This window comes from Alosa alosa, chromosome 16 (assembly GCF_017589495.1).
Source record: "Alosa alosa isolate M-15738 ecotype Scorff River chromosome 16, AALO_Geno_1.1, whole genome shotgun sequence".
NCBI classification, from domain to species: domain Eukaryota; kingdom Metazoa; phylum Chordata; class Actinopteri; order Clupeiformes; family Clupeidae; genus Alosa; species Alosa alosa.
Genome location: NC_063204.1, coordinates 22,947,676 through 22,963,653, shown reverse-complemented (window position 1 = coordinate 22,963,653; position 15,978 = coordinate 22,947,676). Strand labels below are relative to the sequence as shown.

At 44.7% G+C, this 15,978-nt stretch overlaps 1 protein-coding gene across 1 annotated transcript in view; it reads left to right on the top strand.

Annotated features, from left to right (window-relative positions):
* The window catches only part of LOC125309156 (rho GTPase-activating protein 21-like), a 52,976-nt gene extending 45,197 nt beyond the window's left edge, over window positions 1-7,779 (top strand). Inside the window, exons 23-26 of the mRNA XM_048265883.1 lie at window positions 174-215; window positions 577-682; window positions 3,451-3,482; window positions 4,715-7,779. Coding sequence (XP_048121840.1) covers window positions 174-215; window positions 577-682; window positions 3,451-3,482; window positions 4,715-6,571 — 2,037 coding nt within the window. The 3' untranslated portion in view covers window positions 6,572-7,779. The remainder of the gene's footprint in view (window positions 1-173; window positions 216-576; window positions 683-3,450; window positions 3,483-4,714) is intronic.
* Window positions 7,780-15,978: the final 8,199 nt, after the last annotated feature.

Sequence of the window (15,978 nt, the reverse complement as noted above, 5' to 3'; positions counted from 1 at the left end):
CCCAGAAGCCTAGCGTGGTTTGCCCTCTGGTTCACTGCTGTGCTTTAGGAGAACCGTGCCCCTCGAGTTAGGGAGGATCCTCACTGAGGATCAAACTTCTGTGTGTTTGGTGCCATCTTTGGGGCTCTGGTGTATGGGGAGTAACAGAGTTGCTCTGTTTTTTGATCTTGCAGTACGACTGGTTCTTTACTGATGACAGCTCGGAGGAACCTGTGGTGGGTATTGGCACTGTTGCAATTTCATGAGGCTCTCTCCTTTTCAAACTTCATCATCCCTCCTTCCCTCACTCACTCCTCTCCTCATGGTCTTCTGTCCACGACTTAACTTTCCCTACTTCCTAAACGTGTGGATCACTCACATTTCCTTTTCTCTCAGACTAATTCAGTCTCATAGCTAACAACTTGCTCTCTCTCATCTTCCAAATCTCTTTGTCTTTAATTCCCTTTCCCCACAGTAGTATTTAGTTTAGCTTGCCCTATGTTGTCCTGTGCCGCTATTCTGGTGCTCCCTCTTGTTCGCTATCCCTCTCCCTTTAACGACTCTCTCTCTCTCTCGCTCTCTCCCCCTCCCCTGTAGACAACGGTACAGCAGGAGAATGCCGTGGAGTCCCAGCCCGTGCCCAACATCAACCACCTGCTGACCAACATCGGCAGGACGGGCCCCTCTCCTGGGGACGTCTCAGGTAACGTGTGCCCAGGAATAGAGCCTCCCTGTGGGGCAGAGCCCTCACTCCCTCCCCCCTCTCTTTCTCTTTTCCTGGGTAAGCGGGCTTTGGGCTCTGGTTAGTGGAGTTGGACTATTGTGAGGCTGGGCCACATGCAGAGGAATGTGAGTAGATGATGCCGTCTCAGAGCTGCTAGTTTTCCACCATGCTGCTTCACCTTGAGTTCAGCACAACTTGCTGTGGCTTTGATCATATTGTACCTGTAAGCTGATGTCAGATTTGCTTTTTGAATGCAAACTATTTCAAATGCTATTTCAAGCTATTTTGTGACAACACACTGATTATGCTCCTCATTTGGAAATAGTTTGCCTTGTTTGGGAGATTTATTTTATTTGATGTTTGTCTATTGTTTTGCTAGTATTCAATTTTTTCTGGCTTTTTATATTTCGAGTTCTCAGTGGTATTTTTTCAGTCCCTCTCTTTTTTCTGTCTTTCTCTTTCTTTTTTCTCTGTCTATCTCTTTTGTTACAAGTGTTTTTCCTCTGTTCTCCATATCTGCTGGGCTGTGTGTCTTTCTGTCTGTCTGTCTGTGTATCTTGGTCAACGCTCCTGTTGCCACTAACACAGCATGTTATCTTATCCCAACCAAGCACAAACAACAACTACAACAGCAACAACAACCACCACCACACAAAAGCAACCCCATCAAGCCAATCTTGTGATCCTTCTGTCTCTAGCGCCCCTCTGTCGCGTCTCCTAGTGGCATTCCCAGACTCACACATACTGATCTTGACACAGGACAAGTGGGAGGCGTCTACCACACCATGATGTCACTGATGGACTCTATAATGTCAGTGATGGACAGCTGGAACTGTCGGAAGAAGGAAGACTGCTGTCCGCACTGTAGCTGCCTGGTCTGCCGCAACCCTCGCTTCCTCTGAGGGGCCTTGGCGAGCCAGCCAGGATGTGAGAAAAAGAGAGAGAGAGAGCAAGACAAAATGAGAGAGGAAAAAAATTGTGATGCAAAGTGTGGCAAGCAGAAGCCAGACATGAGGAGAGGAGAGGAGGAGGAGACAGGCACAGCCCGAAAGCGTGGCATGCGGGTCACGTGGGTACTACTTGGAGAGAGGCGTGGGTGTCTGTGCTGATATGTCTGGTGTGCGTTGTGTTTCTATTGCCTTGTCTGTGGCTGCCCCAGAGCAGTGCTACTGTCTGAAAGACTCTCTTCGATGTCTCTGCTTCCCTCTCTGAAGCCCGCCCGAGAGGAGAGATAGCATGGTATGGTCTTCAACAACAACTGACAAAACAAAACACAAACACCAAAAAAACACCACCTCATGGTTGTGCACTCGCAGACTTCACCATCCTCTCACTTTCAAAAGGGGTGTTTGTAGGGGGGCTTGGCTTGACTTTGCTAAAGAAAAACAAGACAAAGCAAATAGAAATTTACACTAAAATTGCAAGCTTTGCCCTTGGAGACCTCAGAAACAGCTGCAGTGGACGGATTTGTCCTGAGATTGACTCCTTTTGTCGTCCTCACTGGCGTTTCTTTTCTCTCCTGTAGCTGTTTGTCTTCAGCTCTTAGCTAGCCCCTCTTTGACCCCCCCTGTCATGTCTGGCCTTGGTTTGTTCCATGACCACTTTTTCTGTCCGTACCTGAGCCATCAGTGGATGCAGCACCCAATCACCACGTCATCCCTCATCTCCATTCCTTTATTTATACCTAGCATACAGTACTCTCACCTTCATACACATACACACACACACACACACACACACACACACACACACACACACACACACTCTCTCTCTCTCTTCACACATTTCTCTTCCTCATGTTAAGGTCATGTGGAAGTCCAGTGTTCCAGTGTTCATTAGTCTATGAGAACTTCAAATAACATATTACATGTCATTGAATAAACATAATAAGCTTTTTAACAATGATAGCTAGCCTACTCTATCATTGGACATTAGAGATGGACACAGCCATGATAGTATCATGATGATCTAAACATTCCCCACATGACTACTTCATCTCAGAGCTTGTGGAAGAGAAGAACAGGCTCAGACAGCATGACCTTCCTCATTGTCCGTATTCTCACCCTCGTCATCCTCGTTGTTGTGTGACATTCGTTTGTTGGTACGTTCGTTCGTTCGTTTGTTCATTCGTTCGTTTGCCTGCCTTCTCTTGTCTCCTCCTCATCAAAGTTGCACTCAGCATCCCCTTGAGAATGGGTTAGACTTCCACTGGGTTAGACCACCATCCCACTCACATGATTATGGTGTTGAGTTTATGGTTTGGCAGAGGTGTCCTGTCAGCACTTTGCCATTGCGTCATTGCTGAAGAGGGTTTTGAATAAGCCTTGTGTTGTTGGCGCTGGGTAAACAGCACCCCCTGCTGTTGGATCTGAGTGTAACACAGAGATCACCACACACATATCTATACCCTGTCACGTCTGCATGAGCTCGGTTTGCTCTCCGTATAGCTGTTTTTGTGACATGCACCTGTCATCCTAGCCTGTCCTGTCATCTCCCTCTTCCTCTGTGTTTCACTTCTGGTTCATTCACCTGTCATGCTCAGTTGTGTCTTTTCATGGTGATTGGCTGGATCTGCCATTTCCTGTGGTTCTCTCTCTTTCATGTTTCTCTCACTTTCTCTACCTGTCACTCTCTCTCTCTCTCTGTCTCGCTCTGTCTCTCTCTCTCCACTCACACATCAGTTTGTTGATTTTTTTTCTCAAGCTTTTCAACTGATCTGACATTTTGTCTCTTCTCTCCCCTCACAGATTCACCCACTAGTGACTCAACTAAATCCAAGGTGAGTTTTTGCAGCCTCCAATTCCCCCTGCTCTCCTCTCCTCCCTCCTCCTCTCCTCTCCTCTCCTATTCTCTCTGACTGTGGGGCCACGGCTGAGGTAGGTGCAGTCGAGCTCCATTTGCTGCCAAGACTCCCTCATGCTTCCCACTTAGGGCTTGTGCTCAGTGGCAAGAGACACACATAAAAGTTAGTGAGTTGCAACATCAACAAAAGAGACAAATCAATGAAGTTCTTACTGATGGGCCTCTCAGTCCTAAATCCCTGAAAACTCGGAGGATTTGATTTTTTTATTGTTTTATGCGTCATTTCCATGCCTGTGACACTGGTTGTGTTTGGCATGTGGCAGAGAGGTTGTGCTTCATTGTCACCAGTATGCTGTCTCTCATCCAGCTCCTTCATTGACTGAATGTGCACAGTACATTCCAATCATGCGGTGCTGCTTAAAACATGTTACTGCTTCTGCTACTACTGCTGATGATGCTGCTGTTAAGGCTGCCTCCATAAGTGGTTGTCATGCAGTAGACTTGCTTTATTGGGTACTACTGTCATGAGGTCTTACCAAACGGTACCAGGTACCAAGGAGTCCATGATGGTGCTTTATGGAGGCGCTTGGCGTTGGATAAGTGACACTAATATATGTGGTATTTATAATACTATACTATCTGAAACTGGGAACTGAAGGAGATTCTTTAATATACTGTATGTAAGGGAATGTAAGGGTTATTAAGCATCATGGATTTTGTTTAGATTTATGTTTATTTGGAATTATTTCTATTTGTACCAAAAATTCTGTTCTCAAAAGAAAGCTCTCTGCTTTACAGTATGTTTCACTGTAATCAGTTTACAGTATTTTTACTTCTTTATTTTTCCAATGAAATGCAGTTTACTGAGTTTGAAAGAGCTCACTGGTCGTTTTAACGTATATTGAAACTGTTCAGCATATAAAATGAAAGATGGGTGCTTGCTATGTGTAATCCAAGCTACCAGGGCTTTTAAAATTATTTTGCTATAGCATTGCCTTTCCTTTTTACATATAATATACATGTATAAGTAGAATGTGATTGTCACATGTCACTTGTTAATGAATGTATCTTTTTGTCTCTCCCTTTCTCTCTTAAAATTCACATCCTGTTGTGCTTCTCTTCTCTATCATTTCTTCATGCTTGTACTCGCTCTCTCTTTCTCTTTCCCTTTCTGTCTGTCTATCTGTCTGTTTCTCTATCCATCTGCAGCAGAACTCCTGGGCTTACGGGAAGGATCAGTACAGCCGCGAGCTGCTGGTCTCCTCAATCTTTGCTGCAGCCAGCCGCAAACGAAAGAAGCACAAGGAGAAGCAGCAGCCTAGTAGCTCCGACGAGGACCTGGACTCGGTCTTCACTCTCCAGGACCCCGCGGTGTCTGAGGAAGGTTCCCCGGCCCCCCAAGCCAAGAGCCCTCTGGTTGGGGGATTGGAGAAGAGGGAGAATGGGAAAGCCACGGAGGCTGTCTCCACTACCACACCCAAGAGCCGCAAAGAGCACCGCAACTCGTTCTTCCTGCGGGAGAAGCGGGTGATCTCGACCTCGGCTCCCCCCTCCCAGGCCTCGTCGTGCCCCTCGCCGTCGCCGTCGCCCTCCCCGATCCTCCGCACCCCAGCGGTCGCTCTCCCCAAGTCCTCGCTGTCGGACGGCCCGTCCTCGTCGCAGCTGGACGAGCCCACGTCCGACCTGGGCACCATGAGCTCGGGGGCTTCGGTGCCTCGCGGACGGACCCGCCGCTGGCTCTCGACCTCGGCAGGGGGGCTGGAGCCCTCCCTCCTTGGCGTTGGAGGACCCCCCGGGGCAGCAGCCGGTGCAGAGGTCAGCTCCATCACCTCCGACTACTCGACCACCTCCTCCAACACCTTCCTGACGGCCGGCGAGTCCAGCCTGCTGAGCCCTGAGGTGGGCTCGGTGAGCGGCAGCCGCGGTGGAGAGGAGGCCGATGACGAGCGCAGTGAGCTCATCAGCGAGGGCCGGCCCGCCGAGACGGACAGTGACAGCGACTTTCCCGTCTTCCCCAACGCCGGACCGAAGCCACTGGCAACGGCAGCAGCATCCGTGTTCTCCCCTACACCTGAGGTCAGCTCTCAGCAGCCCGCCCAATCGACTGCCGGCGGTCCCAATGCCACCCCCACCGGCCGCCCTTCCCTGCCCTCCCATAGGCTGATTGAGTGTGACACCCTCTCCAGAAGGCGGTCCCTGCGGCAGAAGACAGACAGTGATTCGTCTGTGGATGGACTGGGTGTCAGCAACAGTGGAGGGGCTGGAGCAGGTAGCAGCTTAGCAGGAAGAGGAACCAAGTCCTCATCGTTGACGTCGTCGTCAGGGAAACGGCTGTCTCGCATGCTGGAGGTGATGAAGAAGGGCCGCTCCACCGGCAGCTTGAGCTCCTCGTCCCGCAGTGAGTCCGAGCGCAACACCACTGCTGCGACCACCACCACCAACGCGGCGACCAACAACACCCCCTCTTCCTCCTCGTCTTCCTCCTCAGCCAATCCTGGTGCCTCCGAGTCGGCCTGGCGAATTCGCTTCACTGAGCGCTTCAGGCTCCGGCTGCGCGGCTCGGCCGATGACGTCCTGGGAGCCGCTTCTTCCTCCTCCTCCTCTTCATCGCAGCAGCAACAGCAGCAGCAGCGGAGCCGCTCCCCGGACCCACCACGGCGCTCTGGCCGCCTCCGCAGCCGCGGCCTCCGCCGGCGCCACACCATGGGCGGCCAGCGTGACTTCGCCCAGCTGCAGGCCATGCACGACTGGAGCGAGCAGGGCGGCGTGGCGCGCGGCGCTGAGCTGACCGCCATCGACCGCCTGCAGCCCAAGTGCAGCTCGCAGGACTTCTCCATTCAGGACTGGATCACCCGTGAGAGGGACGGTCGCGGCGGCGACGGCCCCGCTGACCCCCAGACGAACCCCCTCGACCCCGCCACCACCCAACAGGAACCGGGAGAGCAGGTGAACGGCGGAGGACCACAAGCCAAGAACAAAGCAGGGCTGTGTGTAGGAGGTGACGCCCATCCGCACAAACTCTCTGGAGCGCAGGTGGTGCGCTCACGCTTCTACCAGTATCTGTGACATGGGCGTACATGTGTGTGTATGTTAATGCATCTGTATGTATGTATGTATGTATATGTGTGTACCATAGTATGTTTGAGAATGAGTAAAAACCATGTACAGTTACGTATGTAGATAAGCTAAAGTTACTGCACAATAGATTTTTTTTATAAAATATATATGACTATATAAATATTATATAAAACTGTATATACATCTATATGTGTATAGGATTATGAGGAAAGCAACTGGATTATTGTGTTTTGTGCATCCTTGCCTGGAATGTTCTCATCCTGGAACTGACATGAAATGAGGACCTCTCCCTCTCTCTTTCACACCAACCCCAGTAATATGGAAAGCCAGCATTGGTGTGTTTGTCGCATGTGTACGTCTGTGTGTGTGTTTGTTTGTGTGGAGAAGGTACACTTGACTGGGAGAGAATACACACACACACACAAACACAGCACATCAAAGCAATGGACTGACGAGAGCTGAAGTGATTGAGCATGAGATTATTACTGAAGATTTTTTTTTTTACTTTTAAAAAAGAAAAGCTGTTATTCTTTCAGAGAGAGGCCTCTTTTCTCTTACGAAACAATGCTCAGATTCTTCCTAAGGTTACGTTGAAGAATGTATGCGCTTTCTGGGTATGCTGACTAACGCATCGTTGCTTGTTACAAATTGTCATGTAAACAAAAGCAAAAATGTAAATATCTTTCAGTGTACTTGAATTGTGTGTTTTTTGTTTTGTTTGTTTTTTTGTTTTATAAAGATGTCCTGGTCGAGGGATGTATTCTGAGCTGAGCGCTGTAGGAAGGTCCTTTTATTATTATTTTTTTACAGCGCACAAAACAGCCAGATGCCAAGTTGGATCCCGCCAGAAGGAAAGTGACATTATTTTCAACACATCTGCACAACCTTGTGCTTAGAACGACAAACGGTAAACGGTACCTAACTTTCTGCACACATCCCTCTTGGGAGAATAGTGTGAGCAAGTCATCATGATGACAAGAAATGGTGATTTGTCACGCTAAAATGGAATAGAAGACAAAGGAAAAAGTGCCTCTTTGACTGGATTCTTGGGACTGTTTGGGTGCCATGTTATGATTTTGTTTTAAGTATATATTTTTTATTTTTTTCCTCCTTTGCTCTTTTTTATTTTAGAAGATGTATTGTGACTAAATTTTATTGAGAAACTCATTAAAATAATGTTACAGATTTCAAACAAAGCAGCCATGTGGTCTGGTCTTGTCTCTTTTTGCCTAAGCATGCATTATACTTGAACAAATGCCGGTTTGCAGGAATGTTTGTAGATGTTTAGTAACTGCTCTATGACAGTAAAGTGAATATCTTTGGATATTCACAAAACAAGGCATTTAAAGGCATCATCTTGGGCTTTGGGTAAGACCTACAGGACACTCCTCAGAGCACTGAGAAAAAGTAGATGTTCATAAGAGACATAATTTGTGTCTGTGACATGAATATTAGGACTCCTGTCACATAAGCTGACCCATCTGCCCTACCATACTACAGAATATAGAGTTTAATACTAAATTTCAGTCCAAAATTGATATAAACCCTTACAAAAACAAAATGTTTGCGGCAAACTTGTGGGTGATTTGTGGCAAACAAATGAGTTAACTAGAAAATGTTGCCACAAGTTTGCCAAAGTTCTGGCAACAATGAAAAGTTTGCCACTCATGGCAAATGTGTTCACCAGTGATTTGCCACCACACTTTGCCGATAATGGCAAACTTCTAGTGAACTTGTGACAAACTTGCCAGTAGTGGCAATCACCAGGGAATTGCCACCACAGTTAGCCAGTAGCCATAGCAAACCTCTGGTGACAAATTTGCAAGTAGTGACAATCACCAGTGAAGTAACCCTTTCAATTGCATTGAATTGTGCTACATAACAAAATGCTGCTATTTGAGGTGAGTGTGTGGTAGCCAGGCCTACATGAATAGGACACCAGAGGGCGCTGTGTCCACCTCAGTCTATCCTCAGTTCACAGAGAAATGTGGAAAGCGTTTATCTCTGTTTCAGTTCAATGTATAAGCCATTAAATAATGTGTCTATATGCATATTACTTCTTTCTGATAATACTTTACTTCTTTATAATCTATAAAACAATGGCACCATCTGTAGTTTACTTGCCTTCAGAACTGGAAAATCCACTATCACAAACTGAGATGAGAACATGCAGTTTAACAAGAAATCTTAATGTTATCTCACTTGACCCACATAGTTATGTGTTTTCCCAGGAAGTTCTTCTGTATGAAATGTACTGTATGTCAGTGTTGAGTGAGATAAGTGGAGCAACTGCCACCTGAGAAACTTCGCCAACAGGCTACTTAAAGATCTTACTGACCGAGGTCAGTGTGAATGGACCTGAATGTTAACTATCAGCCCTTTTCAAGTCTGATAGAGAAAAATGTACGGCTATTAGGCTTACGTCTCAACCTCACTACTCCACCCAAGTCCAAAGGGCAAGAACCAATTAACAAAAGCCTTTCAGTCCTCTTTCTTGTATGCTTTACTAGGGAAGGATACCCCATGTAATTTCATGAAAGACATGATGTATTTTCATTTCATTCAATTATTTCCATTCCACGTTAAAATATTAATAAAATATTAATAATAAATATTAACAGTCAAACTCAACAAAATACAAATTGTTAAATGTTCTTGGTGAGCTGGCAAACCTAAGGTGCTCAAACTGATGGTGTGATGCCTCTGCCCAGAGCAAGGTAAAGCAGTTACACTGTCGGAGCAGCCTGAGCCGGACATCGTCCTCTTCCCCTGCCAACGATAGGACACAAGTGTGGCTGTCCCATCTGCTGGGCACAGAGCCAAGCCGCCTCTAAAACCAAAAGCTGTGAAGGATGAGCTGACTTGAGGGTGTTCCTCTGTTTCTTTCATATTTTTCTCAATAAAGAGCTCATGTCCATTTTGTCATTTCCATTTCCGTGTGTGTGTGTGTGTGTGTGTGTGTGTGTGCCTGGCTGCATAGCTTTTTCCAAGTGAGTCAGTGTTCATGGGCAAGGCAAATTCAGACACTACCTGAACTGCTGTGCCTTAATGAGTTCAGAAATGGTGCTATCCCCTGTGGACCCTGTAGCCCAGAGCTTAGGCATCAGATAGAGTAAAGGGTCCCAGAGCATACTGATCGTTTGGACCCATATTAGCCTGCACTGTACAGCGGGGAAAATAAGTGTTGAACAACATTTGTGAGGCTATTTGTGAGGACATTTTCAACAGACATTAGGGCCATCCTTAAAAATATTTTTGTTTGCAGTAACAGCCAAAAAAAATTAAAAATGGGTCGGTAGGTAGGTCAATATTTTTTTTTTTCAAGATTCAAAGTAAAAAAAAAAAAGTACAATTTTGGTCATGGTGATTACGTAGGAATGAATTTACACAAATGTGCATATCGTGACGTAACTGACTGGGTCTTCAACCCGTGCCTTCAGGCGCACCATTGCAAACCTCATTCTGATGCAGGTTATATAGACCAGCCTTTCTCAAACTTCTTTGACCTGAGGCCCGGTCATGGCAGACTTTTGGGTCATAAGGCTCATCTACATGTACCCAGAAAGAAGGCTACAATAGCTCTTGGCCACAATAGCTCTTGGCCACGTTATATTGAAATTTGACTATACAATACTCAATGCTATACAGTGTATTATACAGTCTCTGCTCTGTTTCTAAGGACGTTCCAAAAAACAACGTCGTTCTATTAAGTTTCGTTAAATAAATAAATAGCCTTCCAACAGGTTGAAGCGGAGCTTTGATACCAACGTTATCGATTAGTTTCAGTTTCTCTCGCGCAGACGCGCATTGAATGAATGCTCATACCACCACTTAATTGTAGGGCTCCATGTTTAATGACATCGATAGCAGAAACATTTGTTTTCTTTTTTCGTCGATCCGCGGTTTCTTGATCAACTGCGCAGCAAATTATCAGATGAAGCACCGGGCCTAATTTCACTCCACGACTCCGCGGACCAGCAGTCTCCATGTTGCGGACCCATATTTTGAGAAATGCTGAATAGACCACAACCAATTTCAATACTCCGACACGGTCACCGTTAGACTAGGGGGAGAAGGGATGAGAAAAGATCTGGCCACAGTTCTTCCAGAACTTCGTGCCAAGTAAAAGCGTTATCAGTTTGTGTGAATGAAACGAAGCGTAGGCCATAGTGTGACATGCGTAAAACCAATGGTGTAGAGATGACGCCACAGGTTTTTTTTAAGTGAGCCACGTTTGCATGTAGGCAATTTATATTCACAATACTTGGGCCTACTAAAAGAAATATTATTTTATTGCATTTGTATTGGTTGTTTAGAGTAAAAAAAAAACAATTGGTCGGTATTAACGCAAGTTTACAACCGGCAAGTCGGTCGGACTAAAAGGGGAAAAAAATAAATATTTGGGTCGGTTCTAAATTGACAGGGTCGGTCGGGTTACGGCAAACGAAAATATTTTTAAGGATGGCCTAGTTTTAATTCATCCATGCATTTAAAAAATCCAAACATTAAAGTCCATAAGTAGAGTTATATGTAATAAAGTTAAATGACACAGGAAAAAGTATTGAACATGCCTACTGACATTTTTAAAAATATTTTGTGGAAAAGTCTTTGTTTGTAATGACAGCTTCAAGACATTTCCTGTATGACAAAACTAATCAGTTGCAGTATTTACTGTAGGTGTGATTTTGTGTGATTCCTTCAACTCTATGAAGTCTGCCAGTCTTACATGAGATTAAAAGACCCACACCACGATGCCTCCATCTCCAAACCTCACTGTTGGTATGGTATTTTTAGGGTGATGTATAGTGCCATTTCTCCTCCAAACATGGTGTGTAGTAGTATTACATCCAAAAAGTTCAATTTTGCTCTCGCCTGACCAGACTACATTCTCTCAATATTTCATAGGCTTATTCAAATTTTGTGTCGCAAACTTTAAACAAGTGTCAACATGTTTTTCTTCAGTAATGAAGTCGTGCGGGGTGAGCGTGTATAGGCCATGGCGGTGGAGTGCATTACACATGATTTTCTCTGTAACCTGGATCTTGGCCTACTCCCCTGACTATCCTTCTGACTCCCTGGTCAGAAATCTTGTGAGGAGATTCTTTACATGGCCGGTGGATGATGCAGTGATGTTCCTTCTAGTTGCAGATAATGGCCCCAATACTGCTTACTGGAAGATTCTGAAGTTTTAACTAGTTCATTTATATGTTTTGCAACAATATGGTTGTGAGAGCTTGTGAGAAGTCTTGGGAGAGCTCTTTGCCTTTATCCATCATGAAATGGTTCTTGTCACCTTGGTAACGAAAAACCTTTTAGCCCATCAATATGTACTAACCCAGCTTAATTTGCACAGATAGGAGGGATAATTAGTCTTCAACTACTTACAGATTCCACCTTATTCCTTGCCCCTCCTTGCCTTGGTGTACTGCTTTTTCTTAGCATGTTCAATACGTTTTTCCTGTGTCATTCCACTCTTACACATAAATCTACTTATGGACTTTAACGTTTGATTTTTTTATATGAGTGGATTACCTGAGTTAACATCTCTAACATTTACATTTTCCAGCTGAATTTGTGACATATTTGAAAACGTTTGTGCCTACCTCTCGACGTGTCAAACAGAATCTCTCTCTGTCAGAGCAAGCCGCTTAATTTGTCATTTCAGCCCTCCCCTCCAGGTCTCACTCTTTTTATGGATGGCCTGCTCTGGATTTCCAGTGAGGCTGTTAACATCCAGGTGCTAGCTCAGCAGCCTGTAGGGGGAGGAACAGGCAAAATTTCATAGATCTCCCAGACTGCTTATGACTGCAGCCGTTAAAGTAGGTCCTGGTTCAACTAACAGCTAAAGATACACAAGCGCATCTCACATTCGGCATACTGTATGTATTAATATCACACACACACACATTCGGCAAATCCCTCCCAAATGTCCTCTCTCTCTCTCACACTAACAAACACACACACACACACACACACACACACACACACACACACACACACACACACACACACACATCACACACACACACACACACACACACACACACACACACACACACACACAAACACACACACAGACACACACACAAACGCAAAACAACAGCATGCAGCCTTATGCTTTTTTCTTGCAATCCCACTCACTGAGCAAGCCGGCAAGAGAAAATGGTTGCTCTAGAAATGCCAGCATCTGTGGACCGGATAATCAGCCAGGCCCACTCTGCCAGCCCTGAAACTGTCCCCAAGCGCTCTGATAGCTTTACTCATTCATACCCCTCTCTGCTGCTATTGTCCTCCACAGACTCTGCCACTGTAGATAGCTCTATCTTTATGGTTCCTCACTGGCCATTAATGCCTCGCTGAAACACTATAAGGAAAAAGGAATCATATTAAACTTATTGTTAACTTAGTGTGTAATATACTGTATGTGTCTCCTTATGTGTTCTATGCTTAGGAAAATGGATCTGGTAATAATTGAATGTTTCTTATAGGTCTTTAAATTATACTAAAACTATGGTGCATGGAATGGGAGTAATGCTACACTGAGATTGACCCAGTCAATCCATGCGTCAATATATTTAATTTGAGGTGCCCTAGTTTTGAAGTGTCAGTGGGACAGGGGTTGTTAAAAGTTATGCTCTTTAGTGCTGTGTGTCTATAAAGCTCACCCATCCTCTCTCATCTGTTTTGCATGTGAGCTTCTTGCTAGGATACTGCTAGGATACTTGCTAGTACTGTCGATACTGCTTGCTGTTTATGACGTGCAGGTGATCTCTGTGAAATATATGTTTGCGCGTGTTTACGTATGTGCGTGCAATTGTAAGTGTCCATTCTTGAGAAGGAGAATGCCTGTGTTGGGACTGTATGTGTGAGAAAGAAAGTGAGTGAGTGTGTGTGTGTGTGTGTGTGTGTGTGTGTGTGTGTGTGTGTCAGAGCCAGCTGTTGCTTGGCAGCGGAACGAGTGCATGGCTGGATGAGCAGGGATAATTACAGGTGCCAATCTGTCTCCCGCTCTTTAATGTGGCCCTGCGGCTTACTGCTCACTCGCCCAGAGGTGCGAGGAAAACACTCTCCTAAAACAGACACCAGCAACGTATGAGCGCGCACACACACACATCCTCACACATACAGGTACACTTCCTCACACTCTCCATCTCTTTCCTTCTCTCCTTACCTTACCTCTCTCTGTCTTGTATCTTTCTCTTACCACCTCTTCCCTTCTCTTAGTGAAATACAGGATTTCCTCTTAAGATGTCTGTCAGTGTCTGTTCTCAGTGAAAGAAATCTTGACCAGTGACCACCCACTTAAATAGAATATCTCCAATATATTCAAGGATTGTTTTTCTGCCTCTCTGTTGGAGTGTGGCCAGGCTGGAAATTGACCGAAAGTGAGCCTGCTAAATCCGCAAAGAGGTTCGTGCTCGTCATTTAAATGGTGTTATCTTGGTAATTAAAAAAGCGGAGACTTTTGACACCAGGATGTGCTCCACATCACCCCAAGGGTGGAATGACTCACTCAGTCCTAGGGAGGGAGTATTCAGTGCTAGCTTCAGAGCCCCTCTCTGAGGATGCTTTACAGTACATTGCCTCAAGAGCTGCCAGCCAACTGGTGCCGATGCTATATTCTAGACGGCGATGGCATCATTCCCTATGCCATGCCTTGTAATCCATGTTGTTTACCGGTATTTTAGTAGTTAACACATTGTGATATTCCATAACGGGTAATTTATGTACTTGGAATTACACTTTTGATGTTCTGACGGTACTTTTTTATGGTGATTAGAAGGCTGCAAGTGTTCTTCTCCAACTACTGATGCTAAAGGAAGTCAAGGTGAAAAAACTGCTTGGTTTTTCCTACAGATTACATTAGATATCAGGTTTACTAATTTTGAGTAAACCTATCAATGCATCACATTCATATGTGCTCTGTTCAATGCAACATCTGGCACAGATACAAGAAAACATTAAATAGAAAATATGTGAAAATGGTATCAAATCTGTAGCTACATTCTAATACGACTGTTACACTGTCACACTTGTGCACATTGTGTGGCACAAGGCAAGTTTTGACTGATATGTAGCACATATTTAATGGTATGGCTTGCAGCACATTCTTTGAGTGGCATTGTTTTTGTTGCATTAGATACTACATTCATATCACATAAATCCTTTCAATTCAAACATATGGTTGAACATTTGATAAAATTAACATTTATAGACAAATCATTTATCTACATCATAACACATACACATTCATTTTAAAATTCTGCTTTTTGTCTACATAGCTTTAAATGGCTTAGCACCCCAATATCTCTGTGATCTTTTAGACTTAGACTAAAACCTAGACTAAAACCTAGACTAAAACCTAGACTTCTTCGATCATCTTCCCAGTGTCTTCTTTGTGTTTCTTCTGCTTTCCTTAAATCTAAAGGTGACAGAGCTTTCTCTGTCTATGCTCCCCAGCTCTGGAATAGCCTTCCTGATGATGTCAAATCCTGCCCCACTATCAGTAGCTTTAAATCCAACCTAAATACCTACCTCTTCTCCCTAGCTTTTAACACTCCCTGACCCCTTCACCTCTCCCCCAAATTTTCTTTTTTTCCCCTCTGTTATTTTAACTCCTTGTTACTGGAGTACAGTCACTACAGTTGAGTATGCGCTATGACTGCAATACTGGCTCTTTGGCGTTGCGGTCACAAGTTTAGTGCCCCGGAGACCCGGGTTCAAGACCGGATGGGGTCACTGCTCTCTCCCTTCGCTACACACGGCATTGTCATGCTGTGTATTATACCGCCATTATAAAATAGTCAACATCAGTGGAGATTATTTCTCTTTATGTTACAAAAAGCTCTTTCTTCACCACTACCGTCAGTGGAAATCACCACTCTCACACAATTAAAGATAGGATAACATCCAGTTGAAATACAGTGCTCTTTGATTTAATTATAATTGTTAGTTGGAGACATGTTGTTAGAGAGGAGATGTCTTTATAGCAGCAGTGGGTCCATGGATATTACTGGTAAGGAGCAGATGCCTCATTTGGCAGATTTGCCATAAATTACTCTGCTACTATAATCTTCTAATGCTTTTGAGAGCATGTACAGCAAAAAGAAAAAATGTAAAAGATCAGATTTGCTTTTCTGGTGCATATCTTATTTTTCCATGGGTCCTTTTTAAACAGTACATTTAAACTTTATAAAAACTAAACAAGTGAGGTAGTAAAACTGTAGTTTTTGCTCACATAGAGAGCAGATCATATTCAATTTATTATAGCCACAAATCAATGAACCGGGAAAAAAAATCTCTCACATGACATACATTTAAGCTCAAGTTATTCAGTTATCAGTAATGAGGCGAATCAGTTCTTGATAGGAGGTTAAAGGAAAATTCCGGTTTTT